The 22,507-nt window shown below is 60.3% G+C and overlaps 1 protein-coding gene across 1 annotated transcript; it reads right to left on the bottom strand.

The window, feature by feature from the left end:
• Nucleotides 1–3,158: 3,158 nt before the first annotated feature.
• On the bottom strand, nucleotides 3,159–21,234 carry IQGAP3 (IQ motif containing GTPase activating protein 3). The gene is made up of 37 exons (XM_074929345.1): nucleotides 21,155–21,234; nucleotides 20,595–20,751; nucleotides 19,447–19,524; nucleotides 19,182–19,258; nucleotides 18,932–18,999; nucleotides 18,173–18,286; nucleotides 17,725–17,903; nucleotides 17,394–17,472; nucleotides 16,965–17,128; nucleotides 15,667–15,754; nucleotides 15,375–15,538; nucleotides 15,098–15,258; nucleotides 14,761–14,885; nucleotides 14,414–14,577; nucleotides 13,876–13,966; nucleotides 13,591–13,758; nucleotides 13,324–13,466; nucleotides 12,425–12,595; nucleotides 11,978–12,061; nucleotides 11,682–11,753; nucleotides 11,070–11,139; nucleotides 10,485–10,693; nucleotides 10,102–10,254; nucleotides 9,830–9,993; nucleotides 9,451–9,675; nucleotides 8,232–8,372; nucleotides 7,644–7,728; nucleotides 7,146–7,378; nucleotides 6,913–7,045; nucleotides 6,518–6,620; nucleotides 6,215–6,359; nucleotides 5,967–6,054; nucleotides 4,860–5,072; nucleotides 4,574–4,740; nucleotides 4,350–4,451; nucleotides 3,450–3,558; nucleotides 3,159–3,272 (listed from the first exon to the last, which is right to left on the bottom strand). Exons 1-37 carry the CDS (start codon nucleotides 21,217–21,219, stop codon nucleotides 3,159–3,161), a joined length of 4,866 nt encoding a protein of 1,621 aa, XP_074785446.1. The 5' UTR covers nucleotides 21,220–21,234.
• Nucleotides 21,235–22,507: the final 1,273 nt, after the last annotated feature.

The raw sequence follows: 22,507 nt of genomic DNA, 5'->3' as shown, positions 1-22,507 counted from the left end.
GGCCCCAGCGCCAGGCCCCGAGGGAATGGCCTCAAGCTGCCCAGGGCAGGGTCAGGCTGGCTCTGAGGAAGGATTTCTGTGCAGAAGGGGCTGTTGGGCGTTGGAATGGGCTGCCCAGGGCAGGGGGGAGTCCCCGGGATCCCTGGGGGGTTGAAGAGTCGGGCTGAGCCAGCGCTGAGGGATCTGGGGGAGTTGGGAAGGGTCAGGGGGAGGGTCATGGTTGGGCTGGAGGAGCTTCAGGGGCTTTTCCAGCCCAGATGAGTCTGGGGTTCTGTGGCTGTTGCTAAGGGGCTGCAAGGCAACTGGGGAGGTGACCCCTTGGCCAGCACCCTCCGGCACAGCGGGGCACGGCCACCAGCTCCACAGATGGAGCCGGGGATACCGGATCCTGGCCGGGTGCGAGGGTGCAGACCTGGGAGGTCAGTGAGGGGACTCACTGCAGGACGATGCATGTGGCCCCACAGGGAGTCTTGGAGAGTTTCTTCAACTTGGCTTCTGGGTATCGGCACGTGGCCCCAGGCGCTGCACAGCACATGGGTGCAAGGTGCTGCCCGGGACCCGCTGGAGCTGGACTAGGGGAAATACGAGCCTCAGGGGCACCCCAAATATCTCCCTTTCACCCCATCCCCACTTTTCAGGATGGTTTTAACGACAGGTTGGAGCAGGACCTTACTTTCCTCCCTGTCTCCTTTCCCATCCCAGCCTGGGCAAGCACCGTGCATCCCAGCGAGCCCAGAGCGCCAGAGAAAGCCCACAGGGCAGAGAAGCAGCCCAGGGCTGTGCATTCACGGCCAGGACCCCGTTCCCCCGTGTGCCTCAGGCTCGCCGAGTCCCAGATCTGGACCACACGCCCTGGGATCGGTGTGACCCCTCCTTCGCTCCAGCTGGGGCTGCACCACGGAGGCTGCCGGTAGCCGTGATGCTACAGGGTGCTCGGAGCACCCATCGTCTGCGGCACCCACAGCCGGTGCCTGGGCTCCCACCGGCCACGGCGCTTTCCCCCGGCTTGCAATGACATCTAGTGGAGCTGCCTCGGGAAATGGCTCAGCCCGAGCCTGGCCACGGGCCTCCTTTGGCATTTCCAGAGCTGAATTTTCCCCTCCAACCACCTCCTCAAAAGGCATGGGCAGGTGGCACGAGCCAGCACCCCATTTCTGAGCCGTGGCTGGCCACCACGCAGCTTTCCGGGAGCCAAAAAATCACCTTTTCCACAGCAACGCTGAGTCCCCTCAAGCCTATGCCGAGGCTGATACAAGGCATGTGCTTAACAAATTGCTGAGGATTAATTATCATTCTGCAGCCTCCCCCTCCACACCCAAACCATCACCAATAAACGGTTTCAGGGTGTGAAATGATGTTTCTGCAAAGCCAGCAGCTGCTGTAAGAGGTGGCTGGTGGCAAGCAAGCCACGCTGAGCCACAGCCAGAGAAGCACCAGTTCTTCTTTCCTTAAAGGCAATGAAGTAAAAAAAAAAAGGTAACCAGAAGAAGAAAAAAAAGGTAACAAGAAGAAGAAAAAAAAAAGCAGTGATAGGTACCACACACCAGCAACTCACAGGGATCGTGTCCCTGCTGAGGGTGCAGCACCCAACAGGTTAACTACAGCCGGGTCCTATTTTAAAACTGGAAGAGTGCTGCAGCTCGATCCCAATTCATTCCTTTAGAGATATAATCATAGTCTTTATGAGATGTAATCATAGTATTTATTTAAGAACTAAGTGTGTCTGAAAGTGGCCTAAATTCCTCGTGCAAGAGCTGAGTCGATGCCTCGGCGTCTGACTCAGCGCTGCTTCAAGGGAGACGGTTCCTGGCTAACGTGGCCACCATTGCCCTTGCCATAAGCCCAGGGGGCACCTTGCTTTGGGGACAGGGTGCTGCAGGGAATGGCGCAAGCCTGAAAGCACCCAGTGAGGGAGAGGAGAGGCAGGTGAGGACCATGGAGCTGTTTGAAGGAGAAACAATCATCCAGAGCCAGTCTGTATTTTCTTATACACATTTATTTAAAGTAAATGAGCAAAGGCAGCACAGCTGGGATGCAGTACACACACAGTGGAGGGGTGAGGGTAGATTTTATATGACAGAAAAAAAAAAAAAAAGACATAAAAACCTCACAAACATCAAAGACAAGATAGATGCCCTAAACACCAATACATCAGGGTACCGTTGAGCCACCTCAAGGTGCTCAGGCAGTTACTGAAGCAGCGATGGAGATTCCCATTGAGATCCCCCCAAAAATCTCCTTTGCAGAGCAGGTTTGAGAACTGCTGCTCCTGTGCCTCAGGGAGACAGGGCTGGGAGGCTTGGGACCGTTATAATTCCTTTCCCATCACTTGGAAGGGGCTGGGGAAGGAGTTTTGTGGAAGAGAAAGTCTTTAAAAGCAGCCGTGGCCAAACTTGGGCATTACGCCACACTTTAAAACCGATTAACAGGGAACAGAGACACCAGCCTGGCTGAGACAGGGGCTTGGGGGTGCTCTAGGGGAGAGGGGAGTTCCCCGCTCTGGTCCTGTGAGGCATCCCCAGCACACCAGCCTGACTGGAGAACAGCCACTGAAATTCATTTTTAAAATCCAAAATTCTCCTATTGCACCCTGATTTATTAGAGGACAGCCTCTGTGTGTCTCCACAAGCAGTTATTGCCTCTATATTCTCCCTTGCTCCCTAACCCCATATAAAGTCTAATTCTGACATTTCCCCATCTTAAGGGGGGAGGAAAAAATATATATATTAAAATACCTTTATTTCATCACTAAAAATATATGTAGCGTCCAGAAATCCATAGTGTCCTTGAGCAGCCAGCTGTTAGCAACACAGGAACTAAACAGCTAAAATACCCACAAAAACTAGATTTTTTAAAGCTACGCTCACTGCCAGAGCTGGGGCAGCCGCATCCTTCCTGCAGGGAGGGTCCGGGATTGGCTCACACCAGCACAAGCCACAGAGCTGGGGGGTCCCAGCCAGCTGGTAGCCAACACTGATTTCAGGTTGCCCAGGGCTGGGGCTCTCCCCAGCTGGGTGCTGTGGATGCTCGAGCTCGCTGCATCCAGGCAGGAAAGCTTCACTGCCACGGGGACAGGCTGCTCCAGCACCACCGACCCCAAGGTTTCTCTTTGGCAAGTTTAAATCGCCCCCCCAAGCCCCCCTCCCCACTCTCTCCCATTACTTCTTGAAGAACTTCTTGTTGAGGAGAAAAATGAGCAGGTTGACGTTGACCTTGGCCTTATCGAACATCTTCATGACGGCTACGCCCTCGTATTGCAGCTGCAGCAGGTCCTGGGGGAGAGGGGAGGCAGCAGGGAGCTGGGTTTGTGTCAGGACACGCAGTGGGAGATGCACAGAGAGGCTGTGCCCAGCTTGGGGCAGGGGTCCCCCAAAACCACCCATCCCCTGCACCCCCAAGGTTGCCCTGGCCCCGCTGTGGCAGCAGCAGCCCCAGGTAACCCCCCACACCTGGTAGTGCAGCTGGAACCGCTCCATGTCGATCCCCATGAATTTGGCTTTCACCTGGAACCGGCCCGATTCCTCACAGGGGATGATGTCGAAAATCACATTCCTGAACCTGGAGGGAGGGGGGGAGGGAGGGAGCTGCTCACTACCAGAACGTGCTTCACAGCTTTAACACAACCAAGCAGCAGGTCCCCCACCCAGCACAGAGCCCTTGGCACGTGTGAGACCCACAGGCCAAAAACTGGGTCCCTCACCCCAAAAAGGCCATTGAATGACTCGAGCGTGGCCAGAGAAGGGCAACGGAGCTGGGGCAGGGTCTGGAGCACAGGTCTGCTGGGGAGCGGCTGGGGGAACTGGGGGGGTTCAGTCTGGAGAAGAGGAGGCTGAGGGGAGACCTCCTGGCCCTCTGCAACTCCCTGCCAGGAGGGGGCAGAGAGGGGGGTGAGTCTCTGGAGCCAAGGCCCCAGCGCCAGGCCCCGAGGGAATGGCCTCAAGCTGCCCAGGGCAGGGTCAGGCTGGCTCTGAGGAAGGATTTCTGTGCAGAAGGGGCTGTTGGGCGTTGGAATGGGCTGCCCAGGGCAGGGGGGAGTCCCCGGGATCCCTGGGGGGGTTGAAGAGTCGGGCTGAGCCAGCGCTGAGGGATCTGGGGGAGTTGGGAACGGTCAGGGGGAGGGTCATGGCTGGGCTGGAGGAGCTTCAGGGGCTTTTCCAGCCCAGATAATTCTGTGAAACCCCCCTCCAAACACCAACTGCTCCGCATTCTCCAGGTAATACCCAAAACAACTCACTCCATCCTTGGGGGACAATGGTGGGCTCACATGCACCCTCCTCCCAGGCCATTTTCCTCCACCTGCCCAAGCTTTGTGCCACAACAGCCCATCCCACAGCCCGTGGGTTACGCACTGGCTGAGGGGCAAGTCCTCGATCTCCAGCAGGACCCCCTTCTCGAACAGCCGGGCCGCCGTGTAGTGCAGCGACTGCAGCTTCTTGTTCTTCCCACTGACGCTTGAAGAGAAGGAACCACGTGCTCAGAGCTGGTCCCCAGCCCCGCACAACCCCCAACACCTCTGGCACTCACAACAGCCAGATAATTTAAGTTTTTAAAATTTTTTTGTAAGGAAACGTACTTGTTGCTGACTGCCAGTTTGTCAAGGCAGGTCTTGATGTACTGATTGTAATAATCAATTTGCTCCTCGTAAAACAAGGTCTTGGCGTTGAGGCCCTGCAGGGTCTGTCTCAGCTTCAGGAGCTCCCCTTTGCGGTGCTGCCGGTAACGCCTCTGGTTACGGATGTCCTGGAGGAAGCAAAGCCGTACAAAAAAGCCAATATAACTTGTTTTGAGCTTTGAAGCACCAGAGCAGGATCTCAGGTGGGTTCAGAGAGGAGCTCCCCGCTCAGCCTCCCCCAGCACACCTTGGCCAGCTCGTCGATGAGCTCCTGGTACTGACGGGCAGAGTCCACCAGCCCCAGGCTCTCCAAGCGCCGCAGGTTGCGGCTGATCTTGCGTTTCTTCTCCTCCAAGGAGAGGCGGCTGTTGGCAGCCAAGGAGCGGTTGCGTTGTAGCTTGGTGGGGGTCTGGGCATCCCGCAGCGCTCGCCGGCGCACGAGACGGTCGTGGGAGGCTTCCTAGGGATGAGGAGAGAGTGAAAGCCTGGCACATGGCTGGCAGGAAATGAGGAGATGGAGAAATCCAACCCCTCTCACACACACACACACTTTGATACAGAACCCCAGACTCATCTGGGGTGGAAAAGCCCCTGAAGCTCCTCCAGCCCAACAATGACCCTCCCCCTGACCGTTCCCAACTCCCCCAGATCCCTCAGCGCTGGCTCAGCCCGACTCTTCAACGCCCCCAGGGATCCCGGGGATTCCCCCCTGCCCTGGGCAGCCCATTCCAACGCCCAACAGCCCCTTCTGCACAGAAATCCTTCCTCAGAGCCAGCCTGACCCTGCCCTGGGCAGCTTGAGGCCATTCCCTCGGGGCCTGGCGCTGGGGCCTTGGCTCCAGAGACTCATCCCCCCTCTCTGCCCCCTCCTGGCAGGGAGTTGCAGAGGGCCAGGAGGTCTCCCCTCAGCCTCCTCTTCTCCAGACTGAACCCCCCCAGTTCCCCCAGCCGCTCCCCAGCAGACCTGTGCTCCAGACCCTGCCCCAGCTCCGTTGCCCTTCTCTGGCCACGCTCGAGTCATTCAATGGCCTTTTTGGGGTGAGGGGCCCAAAACTGCACCCAGGAATCGAGGGGCGGCCTCCCCAGTGCCGAGCCCAGGGCTCAGATCCCTTCCCTGTCCCTGCTGGCCATGCCAGTGCTGACACAAGCCAGGATGCCGTTGGCCTTCTTCACCACTGGCCATACAAATCTCTCCTGGACCAAACACACATGCATTCTCTGAACAATGGAGCCACTGGAGTGTAAGATCAGTGGCCAAGCCAAGAGGAGCAGGGTAGATTTTTGCCGAGGGCTTGTTTGCCGTTTCCCCTGAGTTTTTTAGCTCATCCCCAGCAGCAGCCTCGTGCATCCCCACCTCATGCTCTGAGGCCGGCGTCCACAGGATCTCCGGGAGGGAATCTCCTGGCTGGGCCTGGATCACGTCCACCAGCATCTGCTTGGTGCTAGAGAGCAGAGGGGGAGATCAGGCGTCTGCTCCAGACCATCATCCCCCCTCCTCCAGAACAGCATGTTATTTAGTTGGCTTCTGAGTCTTTCTTGCCCGCCTCGAGCATCCCAGCTGGCGTCCCAACCCCCCCCGAAGCCCACAGAGCCCATCCTCACCTCAGCAGCAAGCTCCTGGTGTCATTCTCCTCACTGCTGGCTGCCAGCACCAGCTTGCTGGTGAGGGTGAGGGAAATCTCCATTTTGCTGAGCTGGGAGAGCGCCTGCTCGGTGCTGCAGTCTGCCAGGCTGGAGATGCTCTCCCCTGCGAGGTCAGAGAGAGCCCAAGTAGCCACGTTGGGCTCAGGAGGGCTGAATTCCCCGTGCCCAAAGCAATCCAGCTATTGCTTCACGCAAGAAAAGCATCCCTGTAGCCACCCTCCTGCTGCAGGGATGGGTGGTGGGCCCCAGAGCTCTACCCACCAACAAGGGACTGGACCGTAGGAAGCTCATCAAGATCTTCCAGAAGTTCGTGCAGGGGGTCTCCGTGGCACGGCGCGATGGAGTCCTGGTGCTCGAGCAGGAGCTGGATGGCACAAGGGAGGAGAGTCAGGGGCATGCAAAGAAACAGGGAGCAAAGGCTGGTCAGGATCAATTCCTTTGCACTAGAGAGGGGACTGCGAGGTTGTGAGGTTTGGGGAAGAACAAGCAACAGAGAACATGCAGAATTGGGATTATTTCCTTACTTAAAAGGGAAAAGAAGACCAGGAACAGCTGTGCTAGTGGTAGGATACAGGAACATGATGAAAGGCGGTAGAAAGCCCAGAAGGGAGCAGAAGTGGGGGCCGCTGGTTTGCGGATGAGTTTTATGTCCTTACCTTGTGCGTGTTGATGAGCTCCCCCACGCTGATGTAGATGACTGGTTTGGCCACAGCCACCATCTCTGAGTACTCGTCCACGTTAAACCTCTCTTCTGGCTCAGGGACGCAGCAGGCAGCAGAGATGAACCTCCTGCAGAGAAGGATCTTATTTGGTCAGCTCCAAAAAAAAAACCCAACCCTTCCACCAGCTCGTAGCCGCCCTCCCAGCCCGAGGTCATCGTGGTGCCCACCTGAACTTGTGGTGGGTGTCCTCCAGGTACTGGTTCACCCCGCAGAGATGCGCGTTCTCCCCATCAAAGGCCTTGCGGGCGGCCGCGTGCTGCAGCACCTTGGCAACGGAGCCCAGGTTGCGGCGGTGGTCGGGAGGCACCGTCACCCCGGCAGAGATGTCCACGATGTCGAAGCCGTCGGGGGCCACCACGGCCGGGTTCATGAAGCGGTAGTAGAGCAGGTTCCCCACGATCTAGGGCACAAGATGGACTGGGTGTTGGGGAGCACACGGGCTGGTGCCCACAGAGGTGGGTGTTTTGCCCTCGCACTGCCTGGAGGGACCCTCCCGGAGGGGATGGAAGCACCATTGGCATTCCCTTAGTGACTCAACAAAAATGTTGACTTGAAGGCACTTTTAAGTCAAGACTTGATCTTCTGCAGAGGGATACGGGCCCTTCACACACACACACACAGTTGAACCCAACAAAGCCACGCAGAGCCTCCCAACCCCGGGGTACCTTGTCGATCTCCTCTGCCGAGGCCGTGGGGAATTTCTCAGCCAACGATGTCCTCAGGATTTTGGCCACGTAGCGCATCCCGTAGCTGAGGAGGGGGCAGGGATAGGTTTGTTGGCACATGGCACAGCACCAGGCTCGGCCACACTGCCCCATCCCTACCATCCATCCCCCAAGCAGCAGCAAGCCCTGGGGTGACGGAAGAGCCCACAGGGGAGACTGTCAGCTGCCACATCCCTCAGCTCCCTCCCCTACCCTGCTGCCAGCCTGGATACCCCTGGAGGAAGCCTTTATCCTCCGGGATTACTACAAAAGCTCAGCTTCTTCCTTGCAGACACCTCAACACCAGTAAAGGGCACAGAAATGGGGCAGCAAGAAGATGCAGCCTACCAGGGCATAGCTGGAGGAGCAGAAGCAGCAACACCCGCTAATATTTAAGATTTCTCCTTGTGGATGGTGCAGTGAGTCCTGCAGCAGCCAAGGGACAGGGAAGTCCCCTGTCACCCAACCTCCCTTTCTAAGGCCTGGCTGAAGCTACTTTCAATCCAACAGTGCTGCAGGGGTGCACGTACAAACCCTCGAGATACATACGGGATCTTGTCTACAGAAGAGGTGATGGCAGAGACGAACTTGTCTGTCACCACGAGGAGGTTGCGGATAGAAATATCCAACCGCCGTTGGACCTCGGGGTGGCTCAGAGCCTGCTCAGGGCTGACCTCGTACGGGAGCTTGCTGTGAATAGAAGACAAGGTGGTAGAATCCCAGAATCATTCCGGTTGGAAAAGCCCCTCGGGATCAGCGAGTCCAACCCTCAGCCCAACTCTACAAAGCTCTCCCCTACCCCACATCCCCCCACAGCTCATCCCAACGGCCCTGAAACCCCCCCAGGGATGGGGACTCCCCCCTCCCTGGGCAGCCTGTTCCACTCTCGGACCACTCTTGCTGGGAAACATTTTCTCCTCCTGCCCAGCCTGACCCTCCCCTGTGGCAGTTTCCAGCCGTTCCCTCTTGTCCTGTCCCTGATCCCCTGGGAGCAGAGCCCAGCCCCAGCCTCTCTGCAATGTCCCGTCAGGAGCTGCAGAGAGGGATGAGGGCTCCCCTCAGCCTCCTCCTCCTCACACTGAACACTCCCAGCTCCTTCCCTGCCTCCTCACAGGACTGATTCTCCAGCCCTTCCCCAGCCTCGTTGCCCTCCTCTGCCCTCGCTCCAGCCCCTCCAGATCTCTCTGGGATTGAGGTGCCCAAACCTGGACACAACCCTCCAGGTGTGGCCTCCCCAGTGCAGAGCACAGGGGGACTGTCACCTCCCTGCTCCTGCTGGTCACACTAGTGCTGATACAGGCCAGGATGCCGTTGGCTTTCTTGGCCACCCGGGCACACTGCTGGCTCCTGTTCAGCTGCTTGTCACTGAGAACCCCCAGACCCTTCTCTCCCAGACAGCTCCAGCCACCCCTCCCCGAGCCTGTGGCCATGCAGGGGGTGGTTGGGGCCCAAGGGCAGGACCTGGCACTTGGCCCTGTTGAAGCCCATCCCGTTGATGTTGGCCACCAATCCAATCTAGCCAAGTCCCTCTGTAGACCCTCCCTGTCCTCGTGCAGACTGACACTCCTGCTTCACTTGGTGTCACCTGTGAACTCACTGATGACACACTCTGTGTCCTTATGGAGATCATCAATAAAGATGTTGGACAGAAATGGTCCCAACACCGAGCCCTGAGGACACCACTCATGACCATCCACCAGCTGTTCCCCATCACCATCCCAACACCCACCACCCTGCAGTCAGGCTAACTTCTTGCCCAGGGCCTGACCTTTTCTGCCCGCTCTGCGACTCTGTCTGGTTGATCCACGCCTTGTAGATGTCCACGGGGTTGGTGCGGATGTTGAGGGTCTTGTCCTGCAGGACCTCCTGCACCGGGCCGCCCAGGATCTGCCGCAGAGCGTTCTGCCCGCGCGCGTTGCGGTAGAAGCTGACCACCAGCCGGATCACTGTGGCATTCCCCGTCAGGATGTCATGGACGTGGTCCACCTTGGACCTGGGGAGAGGCGCAGGAGGGATGCAGTGAAGAGGATGAACCCGTGTGCGTGTTCTCCAGCACAGGAGGCAGCAGCCAGAGGAGATGACTGCAGCCAAGCTGGTGCCTCTGGTCCAGCTTTTTCCCAGACCTGTCCCCAAACTGGGGCACCCACCTGATCTCCTCCTGCAGCGCTGCCTTGAAGAGCTGGAGCAGCAGGTAAGCCTCCCGTGGGTTGGACGCGTAGTTGTAAAGCGTAAAGATCACCGACTCCATGAACTTGGTGGACTTATTCTGGGGCATCTGGAAGATTAGCCTGGCCAAGTACACAGGCTGTGTCTGCAAGGACAAGGAACACCAAGCTAAGCCCAAGCATTGTGGGGTGGTGGGGGGCCCCGCACTGCTCCCCCAGGTGTGGCAGACACAGCAAAACCCCACCAGCCCCACCTGAAGCAGGTAGAAGAGATGCTGGTAGGCCTCCAGCTTCTGCCGCTTCTCCTTGCTGAGGGACTTGAGCCCCTTGTGTTTGTCTATGGACATCATCTCCGAGAGCTGCTCCTTGTTCTTCTTGGTCAGCTTCTTGCAGTGGGAAACCACCTCCTGCACCCACGGGAGAGAGAGAAGCGTTGGGAACTGCTGGCAAGCTCCAGCATTTGGCCCTGCTTCTGAGGAAAGGGAGCCAGAGGCACCTCAATGCTCCCCAACCCCTCCAACCTCTTTAGAAGCAAAGCAGGGAGAAGTTCAAGCTGGTTTGCCAAGGAGGGGAGGACCAGCCCTGCACTGGCTGAACAGGCTCAGGCTTGGTCCTTCCCCGCCGCCGTGCTCCCCACCTGCAGCGTGATCCTGTTCTTGACCAACAGCCCAATCTTGATGTCCATGAGGTCCAGATCACTCTCCAGCTGCCGACTGGCACGGATCCTCTTCACCACCTCCTCCTGCAGCCGCAGCACCTCCGACTCCTCCCAGAAGTCGTGCTGGCTCTGCTCCAGCAAGTGGATGAAGCGCCGGACGATGCTCAGCGGCGGGCTCCTGGCGTGGACTGCAGCAAGGCAGGGGGTGACACCACCAATACTCGTGGGGAAAACTGAGCTGCCACCCCCACCGTGGGCCCTCAGACCTCCACCATCTCACCAAGACACCCCATCCTCCTCCCCCAAAAAAGCCTCTTCCTTGCGACACCAGGAGAGGACAAGATGGTGCCGTGCTCTGCAACACCTCCCCAGGAAACCTTTGGGAGGGGCAGCAAAAGCAGCCCCAGGGCTGATGCCAAGGAGCCACCAAGCCACTGCCACTCTTGTGCTTGCCACAGGGACACCAGTGGCCAGCCTGCCACTGCCTCCCCACCACGGGAGGAGGCAGAGTCCCCTTCCCAATTAATTATAACCACTTCAGAGCAGAGATGAGCAGGCACTTACCCAGCATCCTGTAATCCCCACGGGCCTTGTTAGCTCGCACAAAAGCCTGGATTTTAATTACAGCTTTAATCTGCCAAGACAAACAAGAGGGTGGAGGATGTTTCCCCACAGCATCCCTAAAACATGTGGGGAGTGAAGGAGAGCCAGCTGGCTCCTCCCACCACTGGGAATCTGCTGATGCCCGGGGTGAGGGTCTCCACAACCCAGGAGGGATTGCAGGATTTCACCCTCCTTGGGGGTCGTTTCCCCTCCCCTTGCTGCATTTCACACGCTGCCGCAAGTCCAGAGGCAGAGCTTCGCTTCCCTCAGCCAACACACCCCTTTCCCCCAAAATTCCCTTCCTCTCCGATGAGCATCTTGAAGTCCTACTGGTTTTTGGTAGAACTGGAGCGCTTCCTCTCTCCTCACACTTTACAGAGCCTGATAGTTTGGTTTCCAGACCCATCAGGCACCTTTTCCTTCCCCTCTGTCCCCACGCAAGGATGGGCCAACCTCTCCCTCCACAATCTCTAATGGGCAGAGATCCAACCCCACGCTCAGGATCATCCCCCTCCATCCCCACAGACGTGACACACTCCCAGGAGCAGTTTTACTCGCCATCCCCTCACTCACGTTCTGCCTGAAGTAGCGCAGCCGCTCCTGGTACTTCCTCCGAGCCTGCCACATCCTCACGCCCGCCTGGATCTGCCAGAGATGTTCAAGCAGTTGGACGCTGGAAGGTCTCGCTTGGCCAAAGCGAGCGGGTGAAAACCGTGGGGATTTTTGCAAGATATTCTCCCCCAACTTGAGCCTCCCCCATCCCCTCATGCTGCCTCTTTGCTGGGCAAGGGGGAAATGCCCCGCTTGTTGCTGAGGAAGCAGGCGGCGATGCCCAGTGCAGGAGCAAAGGGTGAAGGAACCTTCCAAACCTTTACTGCAGCATCTGCGTTGGCTCGCAGGTAGCGCAGCCTCTCCAGGTAAGCTCTGCGCTGCTTGTACCCTCTCCAACAAGCCTGGGCAGGAGAAAAGACAAATCAGCTACTGAGATGTGTGCGAGGTCGCTGTGACGTCCAGGTGGATTTCAGAGAGCACATGAGGAGAGAGCGCAACGTGGAAAGAGGGAAGAGGAGAGGAGAGAGCAACGTGGAAAGAGGGAAGAGGAGAGGAGAGAGCAACGTGGGAAGAGAGGAAACCAGCACCCAAAGCAGCTGCTGTGAGAAAAACAAGCCCCGCACCATCCTCAGCAGCACCTTGGGCAAGTCCTGGCTATTAAAGGCACGGAGCAGCAAGCACCAGCACTCGCTGGAGGATGTTGCGAGTGGCCGCCTGCGGTTTGCACCCCCCAGCCCAGGGGTGGGACAGTCTGGTTACGTCACCTGGATCCTGAGGGCGGCCGGCTGCTGCTCCCACAGGACGCGCCGTCGTGCCGCGAAGTCCCGCCGGAGCAGGAAGCCCCGCAGCCGGGCCTGCAGCCTCACCACGAAGGCGACGTTGGAGGCCCACAGCTGCTCCCGGGCGTGCGCCGCGGTCACTCGGGTGACGACGGACTGTGGGGACACGATGCAGCGGCTCAGCCCCGGCGATGCCGCCAGCGCCCGATGGAAGGGCTCGGACAAAAAGATTTCTGACAATTATTACGACTAAACTGTGCTGTGATGTCTGGGAGCTTTGCTTGCGTTTTGCTTCGTTTGTTTCTCAAGGACTCCTGACTCCTCAACTGTTTCCTTAGGTCTCTCTGTTTAGGTGAGATTAAAACGCCCGTCAGGCTCTCTACGGAAATCACCGGGAGGGGACTCAAGGCCTTCAGTGGACACTTGGGCAACTCCCAGAATGAGCTAAGGGGGAGTTTGAACGGAGACGCAGAGACCCGGTTACAGGGAGGATGATTCTGCTGGTTTAGGAAGGAGGCACCTGGACTTTCCTTCACAGCGCACGCTCTGGAGAGGTCAGTTAGTGAACGCTGTGAAGAAGACTGCTTACTTCCTCCCTCAACCACAGAAGCCCCTCACCCTATTTTCACTACACATGCTCAGTCTTTGTAAACGAATTCCAGGAACTCATTACCATAAGACAACCCATTCTACGAAATCCAATGAATATGATTTGTGTGTAAACTGATGTTCCTTGCTAGTTCAGAGGAGCCCTCACAGTGGAGAACCCCCAGGGCGACCCCAGTGCTGCTGATAAAGAATTCCTGCTTAACAGCAAAAAAACAAAACCCAAACTTTAGTGTTGAGGCAATTTCTTTGACCACCGAGCCCCGTTCTTCCCGTACCTGGATCTCCTCCCGGCTCAGGTGGGTGGTGACGAGGCCGCCGTCGCATGGGCGCTGCCAGGTGCCCTCAAAGCTCTGCAGGCTCAGGTAGAACTCGGTGCCATCCGTCAGCCTGTGCCGGACCCAGCGCGGCTTCGGAGTCCCTGCACACCGAGACGGAGCGGCGCTGCTGCGGGGTGCTGCTGGGGGTGCTGCTGCTCCCCCTGAACAGCTAGGGCAGCCCCAGGCTCCTTCGGGGAAAGTTTTTGTAGCCCCTAAAGATCTTACCTTCTTGGCTCTTGGTGGCCATCAGAGCCGCAAGCTGCTCCTGGTAGGCTGCGGCGCAGGCGCTCACCACGCCGCGCAGCCCCACGTCAGGGTTGTGCAGCACCCGGAGGGTCTGCGTCGCCTTCCCCTCCTTGATGGCCTGGTTGATGGCGGCGGTGCCCAGGGCCACTGCGGGAGCAAAGAGGGCTCGCGTTGAGCCTCTTCTCATCTTCCCCTGCAGCAGAACCCTCCCCTCCCAGGATGAGGGGACCAGCACCCAGCACCCACACCGGGGAGAGCACTCACTCCTCCTGGCTGCCACTGTGTCCTGGTTGGCCCTGCAGACGCCTTCCTGGATCTCTTCCCACCAAAGCTCAGCTCCATCGTCCTCTGTGGCCTGCGAGATGTGGGGAGATGGGGTGTAGCGAGCTGGGGACCCCCCCTCTACAACTCCCTGCCAGGAGGGGGCAGAGAGGGGGGATGAATCTCTGGAGCCAAGGCCCCAGCGCCAGGCCCCGAGGGAATGGCCTCAAGCTGCCCAGGGCAGGGTCAGGCTGGCTCTGAGGAAGGATTTCTGTGCAGAAGGGGCTGTTGGGCGTTGGAATGGGCTGCCCAGGGCAGGGGGGAGTCCCCGGGATCCCTGGGGGGGTTGAAGAGTCGGGCTGAGCCAGCGCTGAGGGATCTGGGGGAGTTGGGAACGGTCAGGGGGAGGGTCATGGCTGGGCTGGAGGAGCTTCAGGGGCTTTTCCAACCCGGATGAGTCTGGGATTTTAAGAGCTTCCTCTGTGCTGGTCTTGCACCACATCACCCCACCAACACCTGCAGGGGGGAGATGTCACCCAACCTGGGCTTTCAGGCTTCGCGCCCGGGCCAGGACGTCGTGGTAGCGCCGAGCGGTCGGGAGGACGACGTCGGGCAGGGCGGCGGCCGGCAGCAGCAACGCCGCCAGCGTCTTCTCGGGGTCGGCCTGCACCAGCGCCTCGTTGATCAGCCGGACGGCGAGGATGCCTGCGTGGGAAGGGAGGGACACGCCGGTTCAGCTCCAACACTCCAGACACCCAGACTTGTGGCCCAGGGTAGAACAAGACTCTCTGGTGTCTCATTAGGGCTGGGTTCCCCCCCAGCAAGCTCCCTCCTGGGAGAGTTTGCAGAACCCCCTGCATGAGCAAAGCCCACGTGGGGAGGACTCACGGGCGTTTTCATTTTGCACTGAGGAATTGGTGCTGTTCACACTGTCCTGAATATCATTCCAGCTCAGGAACTCGGCTCCTGCTCCTCTAGATTGGCCTTTCAGGTGCAGTAAGTCCTCAAAATACCTAGAGGGGAGACACAGGGCAACGGTTTGGTGCATTTTAAGCAGGAATGGCACCTGCCAGAGCCATCTGCTTTGTTTTACAAAGGGGAAAAGGTAAAGCACAGGGTAAGGAGGCTGCTGGAACAAGCCCACGCAAAGCCCAGGCCCCCTGCCTGTCCCCTCCCAAAGGATTTCTCCAACCACCGACCCCAAACACAGAAACTGTCTCCTCACCGCTGCGCGTTTGCATCCTCAACACCCGAGAGGCCCAGGGCAGGGCTGATGAGGCTGCTCCAGAGCCCGTCGGGGTCCCCGGCGTCCAAAGCTCGGTTAACAAGCGCCACGGCCGAAAGCATCTCCACAGCCACAAACAGCTCCTCCTGCACCAGCTCACCCTGTGTGGGGCAGGCAGAGACACTGACCCCCCCAGACCCTTATTCTCCAGCCCCCCCAGGTGCAGGGGAAGCACCCCATGCCTATGGAACCCGGAGCCTGTCACGGGGGAGCTCACCCGTGGGTGCTGGCCCTGCAGCAAGACCAGCTGGTGCTGGTACAGGGGGGCAGCGAGTGGGTAGACTTCAGGCAGCAGCGCTGCAGGATCCATCAGAGCTTCCACTGTTTTGGCCGGCACCCCTCGACGGATGGCTGTGTTGATCTGGCTGACAGCTCGCAGCACTGAGGGACAGACCAGGGCGAGCTGGAGGAGGTGGACATGGCCAGGCTGCCAGCATGGCTACCAGCCCCGGGGGATGCAACAGGCAGCAAAACCTGCCACGAGCACCGTGTTCACCCCAGTCACCCACTGGCTCGCTCCTCCTCGTCCTTCTTGTTCGCTGCGATGATCCCTGCCTCCACCTCCTCCTGCTCCAGCAGGTCCATGTAGCCCAGCTCCTGCAGCAGGGAGAAAGAGGCATCTGGTCTCACCCCAAAGCAGAACCCCAGACTCATCCGGGTTGGAAAAGCCCCTGAAGCTCCCCCAGTCCAACCATGAACCTCCCCCTGACCATTCCCAACTCCCCCAGATCCCTCAGCGCTGGCTCAGCCCGACTCTTCAACCCCCCCAGGGATCCCGGGGACTCCCCCCTGCCCTGGGCAGCCCATTCCAACGCCCAACAGCCCCTTCTGCACAGAAATCCTTCCTCAGAGCCAGCCTGACCCTGCCCTGGGCAGCTTGAGGCCATTCCCTCGGGGCCTGGCGCTGGGGCCTTGGCTCCAGAGACTCACCCCCCCTCTCTGCCCCCTCCTGGCAGGGAGTTGCAGAGGGCCAGGAGGTCTCCCCTCAGCCTCCTCTTCTCCAGACTGAACCCCCCCAGTTCCCCCAGCCGCTCCCCAGCAGACCTGTGCTCCAGACCCTGCCCCAGCTCCGTTGCCCTTCTCTGGCCACGCTCGAGTCATTCAATGGCCTTTTTGGGGTGAGGGGCCCAAAACTGCACCCAGGAATCGAGGGGCGGCCTCGCCAGTGCCGAGCCCAGGGCTCAGATCCCTCCCCTGTCCCTGCTGGCCACGCCAGGGCTGGTACAAGCCAGGATGCCATTGCCCTCCTTGGCCCCCTGGGCACACTCTGGCTCATTCTCACCCCCCCAGTCCCTCTCTGACTGGCAGCTCTCCAGCCACCCCTCCCCAGGCCTGTAGCCCTGCTGGGGGTTGTTGTGGCCCAAGGGCAGCCCCCGGCATTTGCCCTCAGTGAAACTCCCCCAGTGGGGCTCAGCCCATGGCTCCAGCCTGGCCAGGTCTCTCTGCAGCCTCCCCACCCTCGAGAGATCAACACTCCCACCCAGCTGGGTGTCCTCTGCAAACTGACTGCGGGGGCACTTGATTCCTTCATCCAGAACACCAGTAAAGGTGTTAAACAGGAGTGGCCCCAAAACCCAGCCCTGGGGGACACCACTCGTGACCGGTCACCAACTGCATTTAACTCCCTTCCCCACAGCTCCTGCTTGTGCTGACGGAACAGCCGCGCTCAGAGCCTTGGCACAAAGCCGACAATCTGCAGAGCAGCCCCCTGCCCATGGAGGGAACACATCCCCCCCCTCCTGGGGACCACATGCAGCCCGAGTGTCACCCCAGCACAGGGACCCCCCCAGCTCCTGCCAGCCCCTACCAGTGCCTTCTGCTCCCGGTCCATGCTGAGCTGCTCCAAATACCGGTCGAGGTTGTCTCGCCGGAGGCAGCGCAGGGCCAGGACGGGGTCCTGCAGCGCACGGAACAGCCCCGGCGTGTCCTGTCGCTCCAGGGCATCGTCCACCTCCTCCAGAGCGCCGTGCACTAGGAGAGAGGCCAGCTGACACCCAGAGAAGGCGAGCAGGTAAATCATCCCGTGGCTCCAGGGAGCGAAGGGAGCTCCGGGTGAAGCCTGTGTACCACTAATTTTAATTTCTCCTCGGAAATGCACAGCCAGCCCCGCTCCCTGCCAGGTCTGAAGCTGGTCTGGGCACACAGCTCCTCCCTGCAGAACCACAGTTCCACCGATAAAACTCTGGGGACACACACACACACACACCCCCAGGACAGAGGGCGCAGCTTTGCTCACCGTTGGCTTTGTTGATGTTCCCTTGGATTTCAGCCTGGGTCAGACACCGGTCATAGATGTCCTCTCCATCGGGGATCACCTGCAGGTACTGGAGAGGGACACCCCACCTGAGCTTTCCGCCCAAGCACCCCCCAACAGCGCACAGGGCCAACCAGCCCCCAAAGAGAAACAATTTCCCCTACACACACCTTCCGATTAGCACAAGGGCCCCCCGGTTGTGTTTTACCCAGTCTCGGACCAAAGAGAGACCCCTCCAGCTGGAAGCCCCCACCAGCAGAGGGGCTGCACCTCTCCCAGCCCCCCCAGAACCACCCCCCCGTGCCCTCCTCACCCTGTTCCTGGCATTGCTGCCCTTCTCCAGCTTCGCCTGGTGCAGCATCTCCTGGTAGGCGCCTGCCAGCCCCTGGCGCAGGTCGAGGAGCATCGCGCTGGGGTTGCACAGAGCCGCCATCGTCTGTGCCACCACCCCCCGATCCACCGCTTCGTTGATCGCCAGCACGGTGGCGTGGACTGGGGGCCAAGAGGGGAGGGGACAGGTGAGACGGGGCACAGAGGGCTGTGACAGATCATCGCTATATCCCCGTGCGATGGTGGGAACCCCAACTTCTCAAGGGAGGTCTCGGGGTCTCTACAGCAAGCCCAGCTCATACAAAACCCCGGGTCTGAAGGAAAGCGCCTCGCAGAGCAGTTTGCTGGGCTCAGGCTCGACGTTCAGGGCTGAGCCAAGATCCTGCTACGGGCTGATGCACAGCACCACCACCTCCGCGGGCACCCGTTACCTGCTGCTTCGTCCCCAGAGAGCTCGTTGGCCAAAATGCCGCCGATCTTGCTGAAGGTGGGCAGCTGCAGGCCATACTTCTCCAGCTCCCGCTGCATGTTGTTGATCTCCTCCTCTGGAGCAGGGCACAGAGGCGTCACCGCTCAGCACTGGCACCGTGGTTGCAGCACAGAGCCCCAGGGGGGCTCTGCTGGCTCCCCCCATCCCCCTGCCAAACCAGGGGGGGTGCGGAAAACACGCACACTGGGGTAAACATCACTGAGCAAGCTCTGAAAAAACTTGCCCCAAAAAATCTTCATTCCCCAGATCCCTCCCACCTCAGGGATCCAAAAGCATCACAGAATCCCAGACTCATCTGGGTTGGAAAAGCCCCTGAAGCTCCTCCAGCCCAACCATGACCCTCCCCTTGACCGTTCCCAACTCCCCCAGATCCCTCAGCGCTGGCTCAGCCCGACTCTTCAACCCCCCCAGGGATCCCGGGGACTCCCCCCTGCCCTGGGCAGCCCATTCCAACGCCCAACAGCCCCTTCTGCACAGAAATCCTTCCTCAGAGCCAGCCTGACCCTGCCCTGGGCAGCTTGAGGCCATTCCCTCGGGGCCTGGCGCTGGGGCCTTGGCTCCAGAGACTCACCCCCCTCTCTGCCCCCTCCTGGCAGGGAGTTGCAGAGGGCCAGGAGGTCTCCCCTCAGCCTCCTCTTCTCCAGACTGAACCCCCCCAGTTCCCTCAGCCACTCCCCAGCCCCCCCATGCAGCGCCATACCTGTGAAATCCACTTTCCCGTACAAGTCCTGCATCTGAGGAGCCAACCCCAGCTTGAAGAGGTACAGGCTGAAAGACGCAGCAGACACACGCCGTGACCACCCCAGTCACTTGCTTCTCCCTCCCAACCCTTCCGCAACACGTGAGGGCTGTTGCCCCAGCCCTGGGGGCGATGCCACCAAAGGGCTCGTGAGCCCCAACATGAACCATGACACAAGTTTTGGCCCCGGGGCCAGGCCAGGGGCACCCACCTGAGAGCGTGGATGCAGTAGACCACCCGGGGCATGTTCTTCTTGTCATAAATGTCGGTGGTCTCTGGGTGGAAGATCTGCCAACAAGACAAGAGACAGCTCAGGTGGAGATGGGACTGAGATGTTCCACAGGGAGGATGGTGTCCAGGGGTGGGGGGCAGAGATGAAGCCCCCCTGGATGAGCCCGTGCAGGGCCAGTGCTGCCACTATGGCAAAGGCCAGCATGTCCCTGGCCCCGGGGACAGAGGGGCAGGGGGGGCATTACCAGGGGAAGCCCCACATGGCTCATGGCATCGCGCCAGTAGTTGATGTTATCCGTGTGCCGAAAGTGAAGCCCGGCTGCCTGGAAAAGAAGAAAACAGGGTGAGGCTGAACCCCAGTTTCTCTCATCCCTGGGGTCCCCCTCTCCCCCAAACCCACTCTGCCAGGGCATGAGGTTAAAGACAGAGGCAAAGCCTGCGGCCCCCCCTAGCTCAGAGACCCCATTTGCAGCCGTGGTCTATTAAATCGTCCCTTAACGATCCCATAAGAGAACCCCAGAATCATTCCGGTTGGAAAAGCCCCTCGGGATCAGCGAGTCCAACCCTCAGCCCGACTCTACAAAGTCCTCCCCTACCCCACATCCCCCACAGCTCATCCCAACGGCCCTGAAACCCCCCCAGGGATGGGGACTCCCCCTCCCTGGGCAGCCTGTTCCGCTCTCTGACCACTCTTGCTGGGAAACATTTTCTCCTCCTGCCCAGCCTGACCCTCCCCTGTGGCAGTTTCCAGCCGTTCCCTCTTGTCCTGTCCCTGATCCCCTGGGAGCAGAGCCCAGCCCCAGCCTCTCTGCAATGTCCTGTCAGGAGCTGCAGAGAGGGATGAGGGCTCCCCTCAGCCTCCTCCTCCTCACACTGAACACTCCCAGCTCCTTCCCTGCCTCCTCACAGGATTGATTCTCCAGCCCTTCCCCAGCCTCGTTGCCTTCCTCTGCCCTCGCTCCAGCCCCTCGAGATCTCTCTCGGATTGAGGTGCCCAAACCTGGACACAACCCTCCAGGTGTGGCCTCCCCAGGGCAGAGCACAGGGGGACTGTCACCTCCCTGCTCCTGCTGGTCACACTAGTGCTGATACAAGCCAGGATGCCGTTGGCTTTCTTGGCCACCCGGGCACACTGCTGGCTCCTGTTCAGCTGCTTGTCACTGAGAACCCCCAGACCCTTCTCTCCCAGACAGCTCCAGCCACCCCTCCCCGAGCCTGTAGCCATGCAGGGGGTGGCTGTGGCCCAAGGGCAGGACCTGGCCACACTTGCCATTGTTGAAGCCCATCCGTAAGGACTGCAAGCAGCACGTCCCTCCTCACCAGCGGAGGAAAGACTCCTGCAAGTTTTGGGGTACACCCTAAGGACTACACACCCGTGGCACCACATTCCTACCTTGTACCGCATCTGCTCGCGGTCGTAGATCTTCTTCATGGGGACCACGGTGGGGGCGAAGCAGTGGCCCAGTTTGGCCAGTACAACCCCGTTGCGCAGGCTCTCTTCCAGCTCTGTTGGGGGGGGCAGCTCCTCGCTCAGGCAGGCCTCCATCCAACTGGAAGGGGAGGGGGGGCAGAGATGGGGTACGTCACAGACCCCCCCCAGACCCCTTCAAGACAGGAAAAGCAGCACCAAGGAGACACACCCCCCCCCCACCCCCCTTAAATCACCCCCACTGCAGGAGGAGCTCAGCCCCCACCCTTTTGCTGCAGGGTTTAGCAGACAGGTGGGGTTTCTCAGTTCGGGTGCAACAGCACGGCTGAGGGCCCCCCCCAAAAAAAACCAAACCCCAAAAAAAACCCTTTGAAGGGCCAGAGAGCCCCAGGAACAGGCAGGATTTCACATCCTCCCCCCGCCCCCAGACTCCCTGTGGCTTCTCCCCCCCCCCCAACCCCTTCAACTCCTTTTCCCCCCCCCAAATTTAAGCTCGCAGAGGGGCCCCCCAGGCCCAGCCCCACCGTTTGGCCTCCTCCAGGTGACACAGGTACTGGTAGGCGACGTTCTGCCTCCTCCGCTCGTCCATCTCGGCTGCGGTGAGGCGCTCAGCTGGGGGGCAGGAGGGGTCGTCAAACCCCACTATTTAGTGGTGGTGGGGGGGGCCCAACATTTTTAAACACCCATCGCCACCCAAATTAAGTTTTCACAAAGGAAAAGGCGGGTTTTGGCACAGGCGGCCCCGCGCTGAGACCTGGCAGCGACCGTGACACCTCCCAGGCCCGTCTGGCGGTTGGAGGAAAGTTTCCGTTTCCCTTTTTTTCCCAAAGAAACGGCCACGGCCGGCACCCGGGGGGGGGGGGGGGGGGGGGGTAGAAGGGAAGGGGGGTGTCACAGCTGCAGGTTTTGGGTCCCTTCATGGCACTGGGGACACCCCTGACTGATGGGTGGCACCCGCCAGCACCCCCCAGTAGACACACACCCCAAAACACATCCCCGGGGGCCTGGAGCCCCACTGCTGCCCCCATCCCCCTGCGCCCCCAGACCTGTCTGCCCCCCCCAGCCACCTGCCCCCCACCATCCCATATCCCCCTGCACCCCCAGACCTTCCTGTCCCCCCAGTCACCTGAACCCCAACTCCCCTTGCACCCCCACACCCCCCTGCGCCCCCAGAGCTGCCTCCCCCCACTGTCACCTGTACCCCCATCCCCCTGCACCCCCAGCCTTGTCTCCCCCCCATTCACTTGCCCCCCAACCCCACCCACAACCCAAAATCTGCCTCCCCCCAATCACCTGCCCCCCAACCCCACATCCCCCTGCCCCCCATCCCAGCTCTGCCCCCCCCACACTTGCACACAGCCCCCCCTCCTCCTGCCGCCACAGCGCTGCCCCCCAAGTCCCGGTCCCCCCCCACAAACCCCCCTGGCCCCCGTCACTCACCGCCCCCCCCCTAAACCCCCCGGTCACTCCTCGGTCGCCCCCCAGTCACCCCTCGCCCCCCCGGTGACCCCCCGGCCCCCCCAAACCCCCACGGTCACTCCCCGCCGCCCCCCAGGTGACTCCCCGGCCCCCCCAAACCCCCCGGTCACTCCCCGGTCGCCCCCCAGTCACCCCTCGCCCCCCCGGTGACCCCCCGGCCCCCCCAAACCCCCCCGGTCACCCCCCAGTCGCCCCTCGCCCCCCCGGTGACTCCCCGGCCCCCCCAAACCCCCCCAGTCACTCACCGACCCCTCCAAACCCCCCCGGTCACTCCCCGGCCCCCCCCCTAAACCCCCCGGTCACTCCTCGGTCGCCCCCCAGTCACCCCTCGCCCCCCCGGTGACCCCCCGGCCCCCCCAAACCCCCACGGTCACTCCCCGCCGCCCCCCAGGTGACTC

Source organism: Athene noctua, chromosome 29 (genome assembly GCF_965140245.1).
Source record: "Athene noctua chromosome 29, bAthNoc1.hap1.1, whole genome shotgun sequence".
In the NCBI taxonomy this organism is placed as follows: domain Eukaryota; kingdom Metazoa; phylum Chordata; class Aves; order Strigiformes; family Strigidae; genus Athene; species Athene noctua.
Note: the sequence above shows the minus strand (reverse complement) of the source record. Positions and strands in the feature narration are given on the sequence as shown.